The 15456-nt window shown below is 59.8% G+C and overlaps 2 protein-coding genes across 5 annotated transcripts in view; both read right to left on the bottom strand.

The window, feature by feature from the left end:
* Positions 1 to 15456, bottom strand: part of SMARCD3 (SWI/SNF related, matrix associated, actin dependent regulator of chromatin, subfamily d, member 3) — a 251183-nt gene that overhangs the window by 162796 nt on the left and 72931 nt on the right. The window lies entirely within an intron of this gene.
* AGAP3 (ArfGAP with GTPase domain, ankyrin repeat and PH domain 3) overlaps positions 1 to 15456 on the bottom strand; it is a 79374-nt gene that overhangs the window by 6911 nt on the left and 57007 nt on the right. For 2 of the 4 annotated variants that reach the window (XM_048951406.1, XM_048951402.1), the window contains exons 12-13: positions 8632 to 8805; positions 5688 to 5849 (exon numbers count right to left, since the gene is read on the bottom strand). The exons of 1 other annotated variant lie outside the window; for it this stretch is intronic. In XM_048951406.1, the coding sequence (XP_048807363.1) occupies positions 5688 to 5849; positions 8632 to 8805 (336 nt within the window). The remainder of the gene's footprint in view (positions 1 to 5687; positions 5850 to 8631; positions 8806 to 15456) is intronic. One more of the 4 variants, XM_048951404.1, reaches the window with a different exon arrangement.

Raw genomic sequence — 15456 nt, forward strand, 5'->3', positions numbered from 1 at the left:
ACCTCAGTTCTGCCCTCCTTTGTGCCGCACGGATTCCAGCCCAGCGCTGAACAAAGGGCCGCTGCTCCCACAGCCCGCCAAGAGCGAACAAAGGGCGGCTGCTCTGCTTCCATGCCGGGCTCCTTTCTGCAAGGGAAAGCACCACTGCGCCCTGCAGCAACTCGGGGCAGCGCTGCGGGACGGAGCTCCTGAGGGGCTTGGGAAGGCTGCAGGATGGCGGTGGGATGGCAGCAGGGAGGTGTGGATGGCAGCGGGATGGCAGTGATGGCTGTGGGTGACAGGGAGGGCTGTCCCAGGGCTGCTGCAGCACCCATCTCCCATCATCTCCCCTCTCCCGGCCCACGGGGTGCTGGTGGGAGTCCATTACGCAGCTCCATTAGAATTAGTGGGCAGTGGAAATGAAGGAGCTCGCCTCTCTCCCTCTTGATGATTTTTTGATGATGTTTTAAAGACTGAGCTCTGTGAAGAGCTGCTGAGCGGAGCTCGGCACGATGCAGCTCTGCTAATGGGCGTTAACCCCCCGACCCTGCTCCAACGCCGCCCGGCAATGAGTGCTCCAAATGAGAGCAAAATTAACGAGGGCACCGCACAGTGCCAGGACGGGGCAGGGCACGCAGCACTCGGACACGGGAAGTGGCCACATCACCACACTGAGCACGCTGAGGGCTCCTGCGAGCAATTGGCCCTCGGGGACTTATCATCCCCAGCCCCACCATACACACAGCCCTGGAAGGAAACAGCTGTCCGCAGAGCCACAGAGCAGAGCTGCCCAGAGTAAAGTCCAGCAGAGCATGGAAACGGCACCGCCACCTTGCAGCAGGGACACCTGAGGCAGAAGCAGCACAGGGAGAAAAAAAGGGAGCAGCGGCATCCCAGAGCTCATGACAAGGCCTGTTTGCTCAGCTCTCAGCCGGGGATCCGAGCAGAACCGGTACCTTCGGGTGGCTTCATCACCCGGTGGAGCGCACCAAGCCGTCCTGCTGGGGAGGGCTCACACCACCGCCACGACGGCGCAACAGCAGAGCGCAGCAGAGCCCTGCAGGACCCCCATGTCCTGCACTCCCTGCTGCAGGACAGCTCCCCTGGGCTGTGCCCCACAGGGGGTCCCCAGCCCACAGCTCTGCTGCTGAGCTCCCGCAGTGCCCAGGAGCGGGCAGCCGGGTCCCCAGCGCCGGGATGCTTGTTTGCAAGCTGCCACTGTACCACATCATTATGAGGTGTTTGGGATATCAACAAATTAGCAGGCGTCTGGGAAGAGAAGGATGCAGCACCATTCGTAAATGTCAGCTCGCTGCCTCCTCATTTTGCAGATCATTAAACCCAATATTCCTAACCTGTATTAGTGCAACGGGGACGGGCCCCCTCCACAGTGACAAGCCGCCAGGAGAGCTGCAGAACATTGCTATGGAGACCCTGCAGCGCTCCTGGCCCTGAGCCACAGTCCTCCATGGCCCCACGCTGAGCCGGCACCTTCTGCCGTGCCCTGCCCTGCCCTGCCCAAGGGCTGTGTGGGGCTGTGGGCAGTGGGGCTGGGCAGCGACATCCACAGAGATGTGCAAACTCAGCTGGGTTAAGAGCATCCATCCTGGGGCACCAAATGCCTGTGCACACGTGTAAGTGTGCATAGTGGGGAAGGACAACGAAGGCAGCTGAGCAGGCACAGCCAGGACTGGGCGACGCTCCTGAGAGATGCAGGGAAGGGCACTGAGGTCCCCGTGGACTGGGGCTGTCAATCTGTGTGCATGTGCAGGGCATGCAGGCAGCACGCGGGGCTGAGGGGCACCGACAGGGCGATGCCATGCACACACTGTGCTGCGTGGGACAGGTGGGGGCTGAGCATCGCACTGAGATCCGGCAGTGCAGTGTGCATGGCTCAGCCCCGTGCTCACAGCTCAGCCCTGTGCTCACAGCTCAGCCCTGTGCTCAAAGCTCAGCCCCATGCTCACAGCTCAGCCCTGTGCTCAAAGCTCAGCCCTGTGCTCAAATCTCAGCCCTGTGCTCAAAGCTCAGCCCTGTGCTCAACGCTCAGCCCCACGCTTGCAGCTCAGCCTCGCGCTTGCAGCTCTCTGCCGTCGGCCCCGACAGCCGCTGACAGTTGGCATTAATCACGCACCGCGCCCCAACACAACTCTTTACTGGCCATCAATTTCCCATGGGTTTTAAAACTAAAAAACAAAGACAAAACCGCGTCGTTTGGCCGCTGCTGAGCAGCACATTAAGGGGCTGTCAGCTTCTCGCCATGCACCCTGCATCACTCTTTAAGCACATGAGAAGTTCATTATCCCCGGAGCTCTGGCAGCCGCGGGGATGCTGGTGCAGGGAGCGTCACGAAGGTGCTGCTCTGACTCTCGGCCCCGCGCCGCCGCCACCAAGTGGAGCCACAGCAGGGCACCGGGGGGCACAGGGCTCGGCTGCAGGGATGGCACTGCTGGCCATGGCACTTTGTGTCCCCGCAGCGCCCGCGACCCGACGCCAGCACCCGGCAGGGTGCCGTGCAGTGCCACGCTGTCACAGAGCAGCACGGTGCTCCTGCAGCCCATGCAGCGCTGCGCTGCGCAGTGACAGCCCAGCAGCCCAACAGCACGCCTGCCAGAGTTTGCTGATGCTCCCTAGCAGCTTGACACGGCGCTCTCTTTAACATGCGCCCATGTAAAAAAGCAACAGCTCGTTTGATTTATGATACTTCAGAACAACTAAGATTCAATTGCTCTGCACGTCCCCGGCTCTGATTACCTCCTAAATGAGATAAACCGATGGCAATTTATCCCCAGACCTCACCAACTTTCCCAGGATGCTCACCTGAGCTGCGTGCCTGGTGCACACAGGTTGGGGCGGCTGCAGCTCCTGGCTCTTCCCTGCTGCTTGCACCCGCCTGCAGGGCCTCACAGTGGGCTCTGCCAGGTCCTGTGCAGCGGCACTGCTTGTGGAACCATCCTCTGCACTGCCCCCATGCCCCCTCTTGTCTGCTCCCAGCAGGAGCGGCACTGGGGGACGCCGGCTCAGATGCAGAGCATTGCAGCCCCACTCTGCACAGCAGTTTTACACTTTCGCTGCGTTGGCTGTGTGAAAGCAAAGAGCTCAGGAGATCCAGCTGTGAAAGTACTGCTGGTAAATGTGCAAAAGCAGATAATAAAGAAGCAGTGAAGAATCAGCCCTACGGACACTGTCCATGACATCAGCCACTGCCATACCCACTACATGGGGCACTGCTGAGCCCCAGGATCACCACCAGAACCAAGTGCAGACACCAGGACATGGGGATGGGATCTCACACGGAGCTCATTCATTACTCTGGTTCGCTCGCTGCTCGTTTGGCTTCTGATGCAGATGACCACACAGTGAGCCGGCTGTGGCTGCAGCCCAGCACACAGACCCCAGCCCTGCCCCAACCACTTCCAGGGCTGCAGGTCCTGGGGATGGGCCCCGTGCTGCAGGGCGGATGCTTCGGCCCCATGCCAGCAGGGTGGGCCGCGATGTCCCTTCCAACCCAGCCATGCTGTGCTTCTATGAAAAGGACTCCTTGGCTCTGCCATTCGTATGGAGCAGAGACGTATGGAGCACTTCCCAGAGCCATCCCCAGGGTGGATAACGGCAAAGGACAGAGCTGGAGCCACGGGTGAGCGCTGCTCACAGCCCCAGGAGCTGCACGCAGCCTGGCTGCAAGAGCAGCATGCTCTGCCGGGTGCCAGGGGCTGCAGGCAGGAGCCACAGCCGTGTGCCGGGTCTGCGCCGCGACAAAGGCAGGTAGCTGATACCTCCCTGGCAAACGATGTTCCATGTTGATGAATGTGAAGCAAGAGAAAATGACGTTATTCCAACAGCTGCCTGGCTTCTGCATTAATTCCATCAGCCCGAAGCAGGGCTGGGTACCACTGCACAGCACAGCACTGTGGGCAGGGAGCAGGGGAGGGGGCAGCAAGGGGTACTTGGTGCCCTCATACACTGCATGGCACCGCACCACCACGTGCTATTCCCACACTCCACCTCTCCAGGACGCTGCCAACAGTGAGAGATGAGGGTGGGCACACATCTGCAAAGCTTCCTATGAGACGGCAGAGGATGGGACGGGCTGAGATGCACAGACTGGGGTGACAGCAGCTGTGCATCCACTGGGGGCAGAGAGCAGAGAGCTGTGGGACCAATGCATCTCCTGGAGAAGGAGTTCATGTAATTGTGAAGCTCTGAGCAGCTGCTGGTCCACACTGCTGGCTCGTCAAAGCGTGCTCATTTTTAATTACTCTCTCCACTAACTGTACTCAATTTTGCACAGCTTCAGATCTTTGCCTCTGCACCTTCCTGTGCCACAACCGTCTGCATTGCACTCCAGGGCCGGACCGCTCCGTGAGCACTGATAACAGCAGCCCTTCAGCCCTGCACCTCCCACCCTTCCTCCTGGAGAACTGAAACCTTTCACATCCATACCACAAACAAAGCCATCAGCCCCAGTGCCACTTTGGGATCTTCCCTACAACACTGCAGTGTCTCCAAGCCCTCCTGCAGTGTCAGTCACTGGGTGGGTCACAGCACTGCCTGCTTACACCCATGCACAGCTACAGAACTGCTGCACTCAGCCCCCCCACAGGTCACACGTGGACAATGTGCCTCTCCCTGCCACGGTGCTGGGAGCGCTGCAGATGTGGGGAAGGGCAGTGAAGTGTCCAATAATCACCACCCATCACAGCTAAGCACGCACTGGTCTAACATGATGAACGTACAGCAATACTTTCTTGCTTGCCATGAGACGCCCAGTGCACATCACAGACCCGAATGACGCTCGAGGTACCGGAATCAAACACTAAGGGAAAGTCCTTCCCAAACGTGGTGTCATTCAGGTGTAGATCAACTGCATACGGACTGAACCAGAGCTGCTGAATCCCCCTGCAGACCTACACCAGGATGCTTCCCGAGGCAGGAACGACAAAGAGCTGCTCGGGCACAGCAGATACAGCCGAGGGCTGCAGCTGCCCTGGGATGGGGCAGGACAGCAGCACGGCCATGGCACAGGACAGACTGCACTGCACCTCGTGTTACAGCCGGCATCTGCTCTGATCCTGCTCTTAGCCCCCTTCTTCAGCCACCTGAACTCCATCCTTAGTTTGTTTCCTGCAGAAGCTCACCGCTGGCTGCAGGACACGGAAACCTCAGATGACGCCCAGTAGCAGCTCCTGCGCACAGCACTTTGCAGAGGCCAACCACGGGTTCAGCCCCTACAGCTGTGCTGCACTGAGCTGCGCCTGCTGACGTGGGCAGCCTTCACACAGCCCAGCACAGCTCAGGCTCTGCTTCAGAGGCACAGACACCCGCAGTGCCCGGCAGCACGCTGCCCGCTCCGTCACACAGTGCTCCCCTGCAGCAGATGAACACCTCCAAAGACCTTCACCTTGAGGGTGAGGCCTTCAAACGGTGCAAGTGCGGCAGATTTACAAGCGCGCGGATACGAGCTCCTATGGTAGAGAGCGTCTGCACACTTTCTGCACGCCTACGTGTGCCCCCGGCCCTGCTGGTACAGCCCATAATTACCACTACCACTAACGTGCACACAGCAGCACGCCGGCAGTCCTGCTGCACCGCAGGTGGGACACCACGGGCAGGTCCAGGGGTGACGGCTCCCTGAAGAGGCACCAATGAGTTGGGCAGGAGCACCCCGTGCCCCGGTGTCCCCGCGCCGCGGAGCAGAGGCTGCCTACCTTCAGCCGCCGTGCTGGGGCCATCGGGCCGCGTCGTCCCCGTGCTCTTTTTCCTGCGGTGCTTCTTCCTGTTGGCATGCGGCGACGGGGGCGGCTCCAGCTTGGGGCTGGCGGCGGTGGAGATGTTGGGGCTGGAGCTGAGGGAATCGGCAGTGCCGTTGGCTACGGACAAAGAGAGAGAAGATGATGTACAGCGGGAGGCGCCCCAGGGTTCAGGGGACGGCAGCGGCGCTCTGCCTGGCTGCAGCTGCACGGCCCCGACCCGCAGACGGAGCAGGAACTGCGCTGCTCAGCGCTGGGACAGTGCAGGGCCGGGGGGTCTCCGTGTGGGTCCCTATGCTGCATGGGTCTCCATGTGGGGGCCTGTGTGGGTCCTTACGTGGGGTCACTCTGGGCACGGGGACTCCCTTTGGGGGCTGTCGAGGGTCGCTGCCAGCACTTGAACAGATGGGACACGCACAGGCACCGTGCAGGGCAATGCCTGCGTTCGGAAGGGACAGAGCAGCACGCTGCCATGTGCAGCCCACAGCCCTGCACCTCTGCAGCACCGCACCCTGCCACGGCCTGCAGACGAGGCGAGGGGTTGCCACGCTCAGGAACTGAGCGCAATGGTCTCCATAGGCTCCCGATATGGAGCTGAAGAAGCTGCATCCCCAGCAGCAACGCACCAAATTTATCCTCAATCATACTGTTCCTTACAATTAATAGCAGAATTAGAAACAATCAGGGAGCTGCCTAATTACTGTCAATTAGAGCGCGCTAATCAAGCTCCGATCACACACACACACGCTGCCGCTGCACTCACCATTAAATGTCAAATTTCATTAGAGACCAGCAACAAAATCAAAAGCCTGACATTCAATTTCAGCAGCACACACAGCGCAGGCTTCCAATCAGCATAAAAATGCAGACTCCGGGGAAGGCAACGAGGCGCAGGAGCCCTCGCTGCACGGTTAACCCTCTCCGAAATGTGCTCCTGCCTCTGTGTGCCCACAGCACCGCTCCGGCCCCACTGCCCAGCATGGTGCTGCAGCTCTTGGGGCGTCCCAGCGAGCACCGAGCGCAGCCCCAGGGCTGCTGGCACGGGGGGTGAGCGGTCCTGGTGGCCCAGAGCGGCGCTCAGCAGCACGGAGCTGCCCACTGAGCTGCATGGCCGGGATGGGACGTGGTGGCACAGCTCTGCCGTGCCTGGCTCCTGCTGGATCTGACACACACGAGTGGGCGTTTCCCCTGCTATTAATCCACGGGGAAATAGCTCACCCTTGGCAATTGAGAGAGATAAATCTAATAAAATCAGATCCCACTTTATGGATATAAATTACCTCTGCTGTTTGGCAGGACGGTGCCTGCAGGAGGTGTGAGGTGCCTTACATCCCCCAGCCCAGCACTGCAGGGATCTGAGCTTTCCCACGTGAGGGACAGTGGTGCACCCCCCTGTGCTGCCTGCCTGCTCCCACACCCCGTGCTGTGCCATACCTCGGGGCTGCGGGGTGCCTGCAGACTGCACTGACCCCGTGCCCCCACTGCACAGCAGCCATCACCCAGCCTATGCTCTCTGCACTGCCCTGCAATCACTGGTACAGAACTGGAGCTGGGGGCTTGCAGGGTCCTGGTGGGATGGGGAGGGGGCAGGAGTGGGAATGCTCCCTCCAGAGAGAGGGAGAGTTTTTCCTATTACTCAGCACTGAGCTCTTCCAACCCACCCGTGGGTCTCCAAACCCCCATCTCATCATGGAACCCCTCTACATGGACAAGTGGGGATGCTCCTGGGTGCTTCCCCCAGACCAGCCGGGTGCCTGTGAGCCATGAAGGCCAAACACCAGCAGCGCTGGGGCAATGTCTGTGCCAGCTGTGCAGCCCTCCTGAGGAGCTCACCAAGGTGCACGTGAGAGGGAACCAGGGGGAATGGCTTTAAACTAAGAGGGGAGATGTAGGTCGGATGTTGGGAGGAAACTCTGCAGGGAGGCCCCAGCAGTGCTGCTCAGCAATGCGGGTGCTCCATTCCCAGAGGTGCCCAAGGCCACAGATGGGCCCTAGGCAGCCTGCAGGTGGGAGCACCCAGCCAGGGGCGTCCCTTCCATGTGTCCTACGTGACTCCATGGCTCTATGATCTCTCAGAGCGGGTGCTCAGGCCTTTGGCTCTGAGCAGAGACCCTCTCCCCGCAGAGCAGCCCTGCGGGGCCGAGCCGTACAGGGCAGTGCCCAGAGCATCCCCAAAGCAGCACGGCTGCTCCGCGTCCGGGGCTCGGGCTGGGGGGGCCGTGGCACATTACTGCTCAGAGCTGCGCCCTTCCGCTGCCGTCGCCGCGCTGCCCCATCAGCAGTAACAGTCTGATTAATTCGCTTCCAGCAGGGAGCTGATGGGGCCAATGATGGAGCCGCTGCATCAGGCGCGCTGAAATTGATAGTTTTTCACAGTTACAAATGAGGAGCCTCCTCAGCTGCAAATGGCGCCCGCACAGTCGGACTCCGGTAATGATCATAAAGAGGCTCTCTTTAAACTGCGAAAGCCCCTGGGACCGCGCGGGGGGGCGGCTGCCGCGCTAATGAGAACTACAAGGGGCGAGCAGGCATGGAAATGGCTCCTCCACTCTTGATGTGCATTTAACTGCTTTTTTAGTGCGGCGGCAGAGCCAGGAACGAAGGAGTGATGAATGCAGCACAAAAGCATTTATTTTCCAATTCGGCAAAGTGGCTACGTTGGGAAATGTATGAATTATTTTAATTCACTCAACTGTCCTGAAACGTCGTGGAGCGAGCGGGCGCGGGGGGAGCCGCCGTGCGCACACAGAGGTGGAATCACCACTTTGGGTTCCTCTGCCCCAAAGCCCGCAGCGGGGCGGGCGCTAAGAGCAGCCTGCGCTGCCCCTGGTGCGCGCTGACCCTCGCTGGGGCCCACCCCACAGAACCTCCCGCAGCCCCGCGGGGCCGCAGTGCCACTCACCGGGGTTGGGGCAGGCGCCGGGCAGCGCCACGGCCTCGCTCCACTGATCGGCGCTGGAGACAGAGTAGGAGCGCTGGTGCATGCCGTCGGGCTTGGAGCTGAAGCCCACCAGGTTGATGCCGCTGACGGAGCGCTCCGAGTGCAGGGAGGTGCTGCTGCTGGAATGTGGGGCGCCTGCAAGAGAGCCGCCGGGTCAGCGCGAGCCGAGGGCCGCCTGGGGCAGAGCCGGAGCCCCGTGCCACGTGTGTGCAGGTGCCTGGCACCAGGGCTGCTCCGGCCCTCCTCTCCTGCAGGTCCTCACACGGCACCGGGCAGCCGGGTGCCCAGCGCAGCACGGCTGGGGGTGCCGGCACGCAGCCCCCCTTCGGCCCGGTTCCACGGTCTGCGATCTGCTCCCGGTCCCCACCATGATTACAAGCACCTACACCAGCAGGCACTGCCAGCAGCCCCGGTGCCCGTCCTCACACCGCCTGTGTGCCCCAGCACTGAGCACAGGGTGAGTGGAAACGCCATGGAGGATGTCATGGGGACACGCAGGGGGAAGGCCTCTGCCCCCGCTGGGACCCCCTGAGCTGCATCCCTGGGAGCTTGGAAGCCACGGAGGAAAGTTCTGGGGAACAGAAGCAGCCAAAGAAGATGAGATCACTTTGATGTGAAATGGGTCAAATGTTTCTGGATTATGGGAACAGCCCCAGCTCCCCACGCAAACACACAGAGCTGCTCCTGCTGCTGAGTGCCGCCAGTGGTGAGTCTGGGGGGGACGACTCTGCTGGGGGGGACCGACCACACCAGCACTGCACACACAGCCCCACTCCTCCCCTGCTGCCACATGCTGTGAGGTCAGCTGCGTTCTGCTCTCCGGTGCCCCATGGCTGCATCCCCCCCAGTGCACCGCCAGGGTTTGTGCATGAAGTTACAGCTCTGTCCCCACCATTCCCCCAAAAAAATGCAAAATGTGATCCAAATGTCACCGATGTTTGAGTGCTGCCTGTGGCTGCGGAGTGATGGGATCTCAGTTCCAGAAGCCCAGATTTCCATTACAGAGAGCAGTGGCTGTACCTGGCGGCCAGGGCACGAGTAGAATGGGAGCCAGCCTGAGTGCCTCCCCCCTTGCAGCCACAGGATCAGGTCCTGCAGCCCTGAGCACCAGCTGTGGGGCCAGGCCCCGGCAGAGCCATGGGGCCAGGTACTGCAGACCCACAGCCCCAGTGCTGTGCCACCGCTCAAAGCCCTCAGCCCCACTGCCGTGTGCTCCCCCTCCCTGCCTTGTTCAGCACCACAGAAACACGTGTAAAACCATGACACTGACTTTGCCTCTAATTAGCCCTTAATTTACAAGACACACTCGGAAGGGTAATTAGCTGGCGCTCTGCTCTTGACTGCCGCATCCATCTCCTCTCTGCTCCTGGTGGGAGGGAGCCCGCTGCCACCGGAGCAGGGACACCCCTGGGACTGAGAGGGGATGGGTCCTGGGAGGGGACGACATGGAGTGGGACAGAGTGGGACAGGATAAGATGGGACGGGGTGGGACAGGATGGGATGGGGTGAGGTGGGAGGGAAGGCAGTGGGATCCCCATCTCAGCCAGTGCAGGCTGACCTGCGCCATACTGCGTGGGCAGCACGTGTGCAATGCACAGCAGGGAGCGGAGAAGGCAAACAGCACAGAACACTGCCTGGGGAAGTCCTGCAGCAGAGGGCAGCATCCTGATGGCCGTGCAGTGGCCCAGGTCTGCTTGATGCACAGCTGGAGCACCCCTCCCTGCAGGCACTGCCCCACCAGCAGCGTGACCACACAGAGCACCCAAATCCTGTGTCCCTGTGGAGCTGCCTGAGCCCTGCACACACTCCTCTTGTCCTGGGGATGGGTAGGTTGTCCAGCAGAGACCCCCTCCTCCCAGACGTGACACCACCCGAGCTGCATGACAGGATCCCCGTACATTAGGCAAAGCAGAAGGTAAACAGAAAGCTGCATGTAATGCACTGCCTGCCTCTCTGAGCACAGTCCCCAGGACTGACCTCTCCCTGCCCCCCCACAGCCCATCAGCAGAGCTTTTCCCATTCCTGTTTGCTCAGAATTCACAAAGTAAAGAATTTCACATCAACACGTTGGTGTGACCTCAGCAGTGCTCACAGCCCACAGCATTGCAACACCACGCAGCAGATGGATTCGTGGTCACATTTCAGAGCGTTAACACTGCAGTCATCTCTGACAGCATCACTGTGGAAAGGACTGCTTCCCTCTGACAGTGCACTGATCCGACCAGTGCTGATGAAGCTGTGGCACATCAGTTCTGCCCCTACCAGCACAGCTGATGCCCACTTCTGAGCACCAAGGCAAAGCCGGATCACAGACCCGCAGTGTGGCTGAGGATGGGGCCCTCGGGGTCCCTCTGGTCCCCCCAACCCAGCAAGGCCCCCCAGAGCACAGCGGGGTGGGAGCTCCCCAAGGAGGAGAGCCTGCAGCCGTTGTCCCCACGCAGATCTGTATGCAGGCAGCTCCTGGGCTGCACTTTGTGCCAGTGCTGCGTGCTGCCCCAGCGCCGAGCAGAGCGCAGCTCCGTGCCCTCATGGCTCCTGCAGGGCTCTGTGGCCACGGTGGAGCCCCCTGAACCTGCCTGGCTCCAGGAGGAGCAGCCCCAGCAATCAGGCTCTCCTCCCAGCAGAGCAGCCCCAAGGCTGCAGTGGCGGTGGGCGCTGTGCTGCTTATTTCCAGTCTGAACCACCCCTCCTCAGCCACCACTGGACCTTGCTATACATCCATCTGATAAGACGCTCTCTGTTATCAGTTTTGCTCCTCTCTTGGTACTTGCAAACCGCGTTGGAAAAACCTCAGCCCCTTTCTTCTGCTACACCCACACCAACAGAGCTCCCCACACCTCTCCCAGCACAGCACGTTCTGCAATCACAGGACATCCCCTGAGCCCCCCAAGTCCTCCCAGCCCCAAACTGCAGTCACCAGACAGCTGAGAAAGGCTTCCAAAATTCCCGAATTAAATAATTCACACTCGCTGATTCCAACACGTCTAAATCTCCTACCTGCTGTTTAATTTGCTTCTAATTACAGCTGGAATATGAAGAATTCATCATTCTGTGCTAAGATACATCATCTCTCCTCTTCCCAGACACCAAACAGAAGTGTTTACTGAACACGTGGTTCCTTTCTTTATTAACCGCTCTATTATTTCCACGTAGTAATGAAGCAGCGCTGTGTTAGGATTCATTAGTTCCTAATAAACTCGAAAAGAACTTTTTGCTGTCTGTACCCTGCTGCAGCCCCTCGTGGTAATGGCGCCGTGTGCTCCTGCACCAGCAGAGCTGGGCGATGCTGGGCTGTGCAGGGAGGAGGAAGCACAGATGGGGTTTATCCACTCCTTAAGTAGCACGAGAGAGGAGCAGAGAGGGCTTTCCCTGCAGGACAGGGCAGCACGTGGCCGCCCCAGGCCAGGCTGCTCAGAGGAGGCTGCATTCATACACACACACACAGGCTCTGGGCGGCCTGCGCCGCTGCTTGGCGATCCTGCCCACAGCTGGGGGTTGAAACCGGATGGTCTCTGAGGTCCTTTTCAACCCAGGCGTTCTATGACTCGATGACAGATGATACAGCTGCATGAACGGGGCCAGCAGCACACAGCCTGGTTCTCCTTGCTCTGCTCCTGTGCATCGGCTGTGATCCGGACGGAGGGAGTGAGCAGTTCACGTCTCCTCTAACCCAGATTAATACCTTTAAGTAGCGCAACCTCTCTTTTGATTTTGACTTCTTGCTATCCAGTCAAATGCTCCTTTCATCACTCCTAATTACGCTCCACACTTTCTCCTGTTTCTTTTTCCCCAAAGATCTGGCTCTAATTGCTTTCAGCCCTGTGAAATTGGCTCAGATATGTATTTTTGAGCACGTGTGCGTCTATGCTGTCTATGTGTGTTTGAAGCCCCCTATTTCTGCTCTCAGCTCTCCTCTTCCTGAGCAGCAGCACCACATCGGGGTTACCTGTGCCTGAGCTGCTGCTCTCCAGCTCTGAGGTCTCTGCTCAGAGGGAGCACAGCATCTCTGCAGTGCAGAGCTGTGCCTCAGTGCAGCGGGTTCAGGACGGCACCATTCCCACTGCGTGGCTCCTCCTGTGGGTATCACTGTCACAGCATCATTCGTTCTCCACCACATCACAGCACAATGTTTAGGAACCATTTCTGAGACGCACAGCCAAAGTGCTGGAAAGCAGGAGCAGGGAATGGGTGATGAAGAAATGATTTTCAACCTGCCTTCTGCTCTGCTAGTGTGACCGTAGGTGACACTCAGTCCCTGCGGAAACCTGAAATCATGAGCTACAGAAAATATATGTATGAGCAACACTGCCTAAAATACAAAACCAAAAGGTACCATGCAGCTGAAAGCCCAAAAGAGATCAGCACAGCCGGGATGGGGGCTGCCAAGCACGGCATTAAGGCTGCAGTGCTGTGCATCACTGTCTGCACTGACCGCCAGCAGCACAGCTGAGCTGGGGACGCTGCAGTGCACAGAGTGAGAGCAGCCCTGCAGAACACACAGCATCAGTGCAGCCCGAGGCTGCAGGCAGAGCCCCAGCAACAGCTCTGACCCACATGGGGTGCAGCAGAGGGAGCTCCCATCCCGTGAGCTGCACGGCCCCGACCTGCCCTGCAGCCGCTCTGAGAAGGAGCAGTGCAGAAGGGCCCTCAGCCCCCTCTGGAAGATACCAGCTGCCCCATTTCCCAGCTTCCTTGGCAGCACGGGCAAATAATTCAGACCCACATTTTCACAGGTGGCCGCTAATTACATCTCTTCATTTTTGCAGGTGCCCACAGCCAGATGCTCAGCACAGCAGCCTCAGCCGTGTGCTGCCCTGCGCCCATCTGCCTCCCCCAGCACTGCCCAGCACAGCCACAATCCGTCCTCTCCTCCTCACCTCCCCCAAAGCTGCCTTCCCTGCTCAGCCCTGCCATGCACTGCTCTGCTCCTTTAGTGTTCTAGCAGCAAGTGTATCAAGTCCCAGTAATTGTCTCTAATTAGGGTCAATGATCGTACTGTCGGGCGGGAGCAAATCAATCTCTGCTCTCCCCTTGGAGAACAGCAGGTTGTGCGAGGCACGTTGCAGTGTAGGCACTGCAGGCACAAAGCAGTGTGGGTGCTGCAGAGTGCAATGCAGTGTGGGTGCTGCAGGATGCAATGCAGTGTGGGTGCTGCAGGGTGCAATGCAGTGTGGGTGCTGCAGGGGCTGCAATGCAGTGTGGGTGCTGCAGGGTGCAATGCAGGGTGGGTGCTGCAGGGTGCAATGCAGTGTGGGTGCTGCAGGGTGCAATGCAGTGTGGGTGCTGCAGGGTGCAATGCAGGGTGGGTGCTGCAGGGTGCAATGCAGTGTGGGTGCTGCAGGGGCTGCAATGCAGTGTGGGTGCTGCAGGGTGCAATGCAGGGTGGGTGCTGCAGGGTGCAATGCAGTGTGGGTGCTGCAGGGGCTGCAATGCAGTGTGGGTGCTGCAGGGTGCAAAGCAGTGTGGGTGCTGCAGGGTGCAATGCAGTGTGGGTGCTGCAGGGTGCAATGCAATGTGGGTGCTGCAGGGTGCAATGCAGTGTGGGTGCTGCAGGATGCAATGCAGGGTGGGTGCTGCAGGGTGCAGTGCAGTGTGGGTGTTGCAGGGTGCAGTGCAGTGTGGGTGCTGCAGGGGCAGCACACAGCAGAGCTCTGCCTGGATGCTGAAAGCTCTGCTGTTTTCCATGCTGAAACTGGAGAATGAAGAGGCTCACGAAAGGACTCAGCCCAGTGGCAGGAGCTGCTGTGCCCAGCACTGCTGAGCCCCCATACAGCCCTGCTTCACCCCTGCCTGCTGCTGCACGCTGCCATTGGCACAACACAGGAACAACTCTGCACATTCATGCAAAGCCTGGGATAGCTGCTGAGCAGCCCAGTGCGCCTTCCTTCCTTACAGCCCTCCGCTGCTGCGCCAAAGCGTGTCCCGAAATGCAGCACTGGTCAGTGCATCCCCCCACACACCTCTGCTTTACTTCACTGGGAGCAGAACGCATCGCCTTCCTCCCACCAGCCCAGCCTCAGTCTGCCAAAACCATCCAGCTGCCCACTAAGGCCGCAGGGAGCCCACAGCCTGACCGCAGAGACGTAATGCCACGCTGCGATGCGAGGATGCAGGGTGACGCCGTGCTGTGAATGCCACCAAACCACGGTGTGGCACGTTGTGACAACAGCCCTGGACACGACAGCGCCCTGCGGTGGTGGCTGAGCACTGCACTGCTCAGTGCATCGCCGGGATGCGGCTGTGCACAATTATCCCCACTGCACAGATGGGACAACTGCACGGAGCACCGCTCAGCTCCCTCAGCCTTCTCTCCTCCACACACACAGCCCAGGGCTCTCCCAGGCCCCACCAGGAGCTGCTCCAGGCCCCACCATCTCCGCATCCTCCACTGGGTTCCTCCAACAGTTCCCATCTGCCTGGACCTGGGCAGCCCAGCGCTGGGTGCACTGCTCCAGCCGTGTCCCCCTAGGGCAGGACACAGGGGGGGACCTCCCTCACCTTGCTGGCCACACTCTCTGCACTGCATTCCAGGGTCCTTCTTGGCCACCAGCACACACTGCTGGCTCACAGTCAGCCTGCAGTCACTCACTGGTCAACTGCTGGTAAACCTTCAGCCAACCTTTGGTCAACCATTGGCCGCTGCTGCAGAATTCCCTGCTCACGTCACCTGCACCAACACTTGTCAGTAAGAGCTGCTAACAAAGTGCCTCCTGCTCTGAGTGCCCAGCAGGGGACTGAGCACCCACAGGAGCTCAGCAGGGCTAAACGAGGCCAAATTCCTGGGGA

Source organism: Lagopus muta, chromosome 7 (assembly GCF_023343835.1).
Source record: "Lagopus muta isolate bLagMut1 chromosome 7, bLagMut1 primary, whole genome shotgun sequence".
NCBI classification, from domain to species: Eukaryota; Metazoa; Chordata; class Aves; order Galliformes; family Phasianidae; genus Lagopus; species Lagopus muta.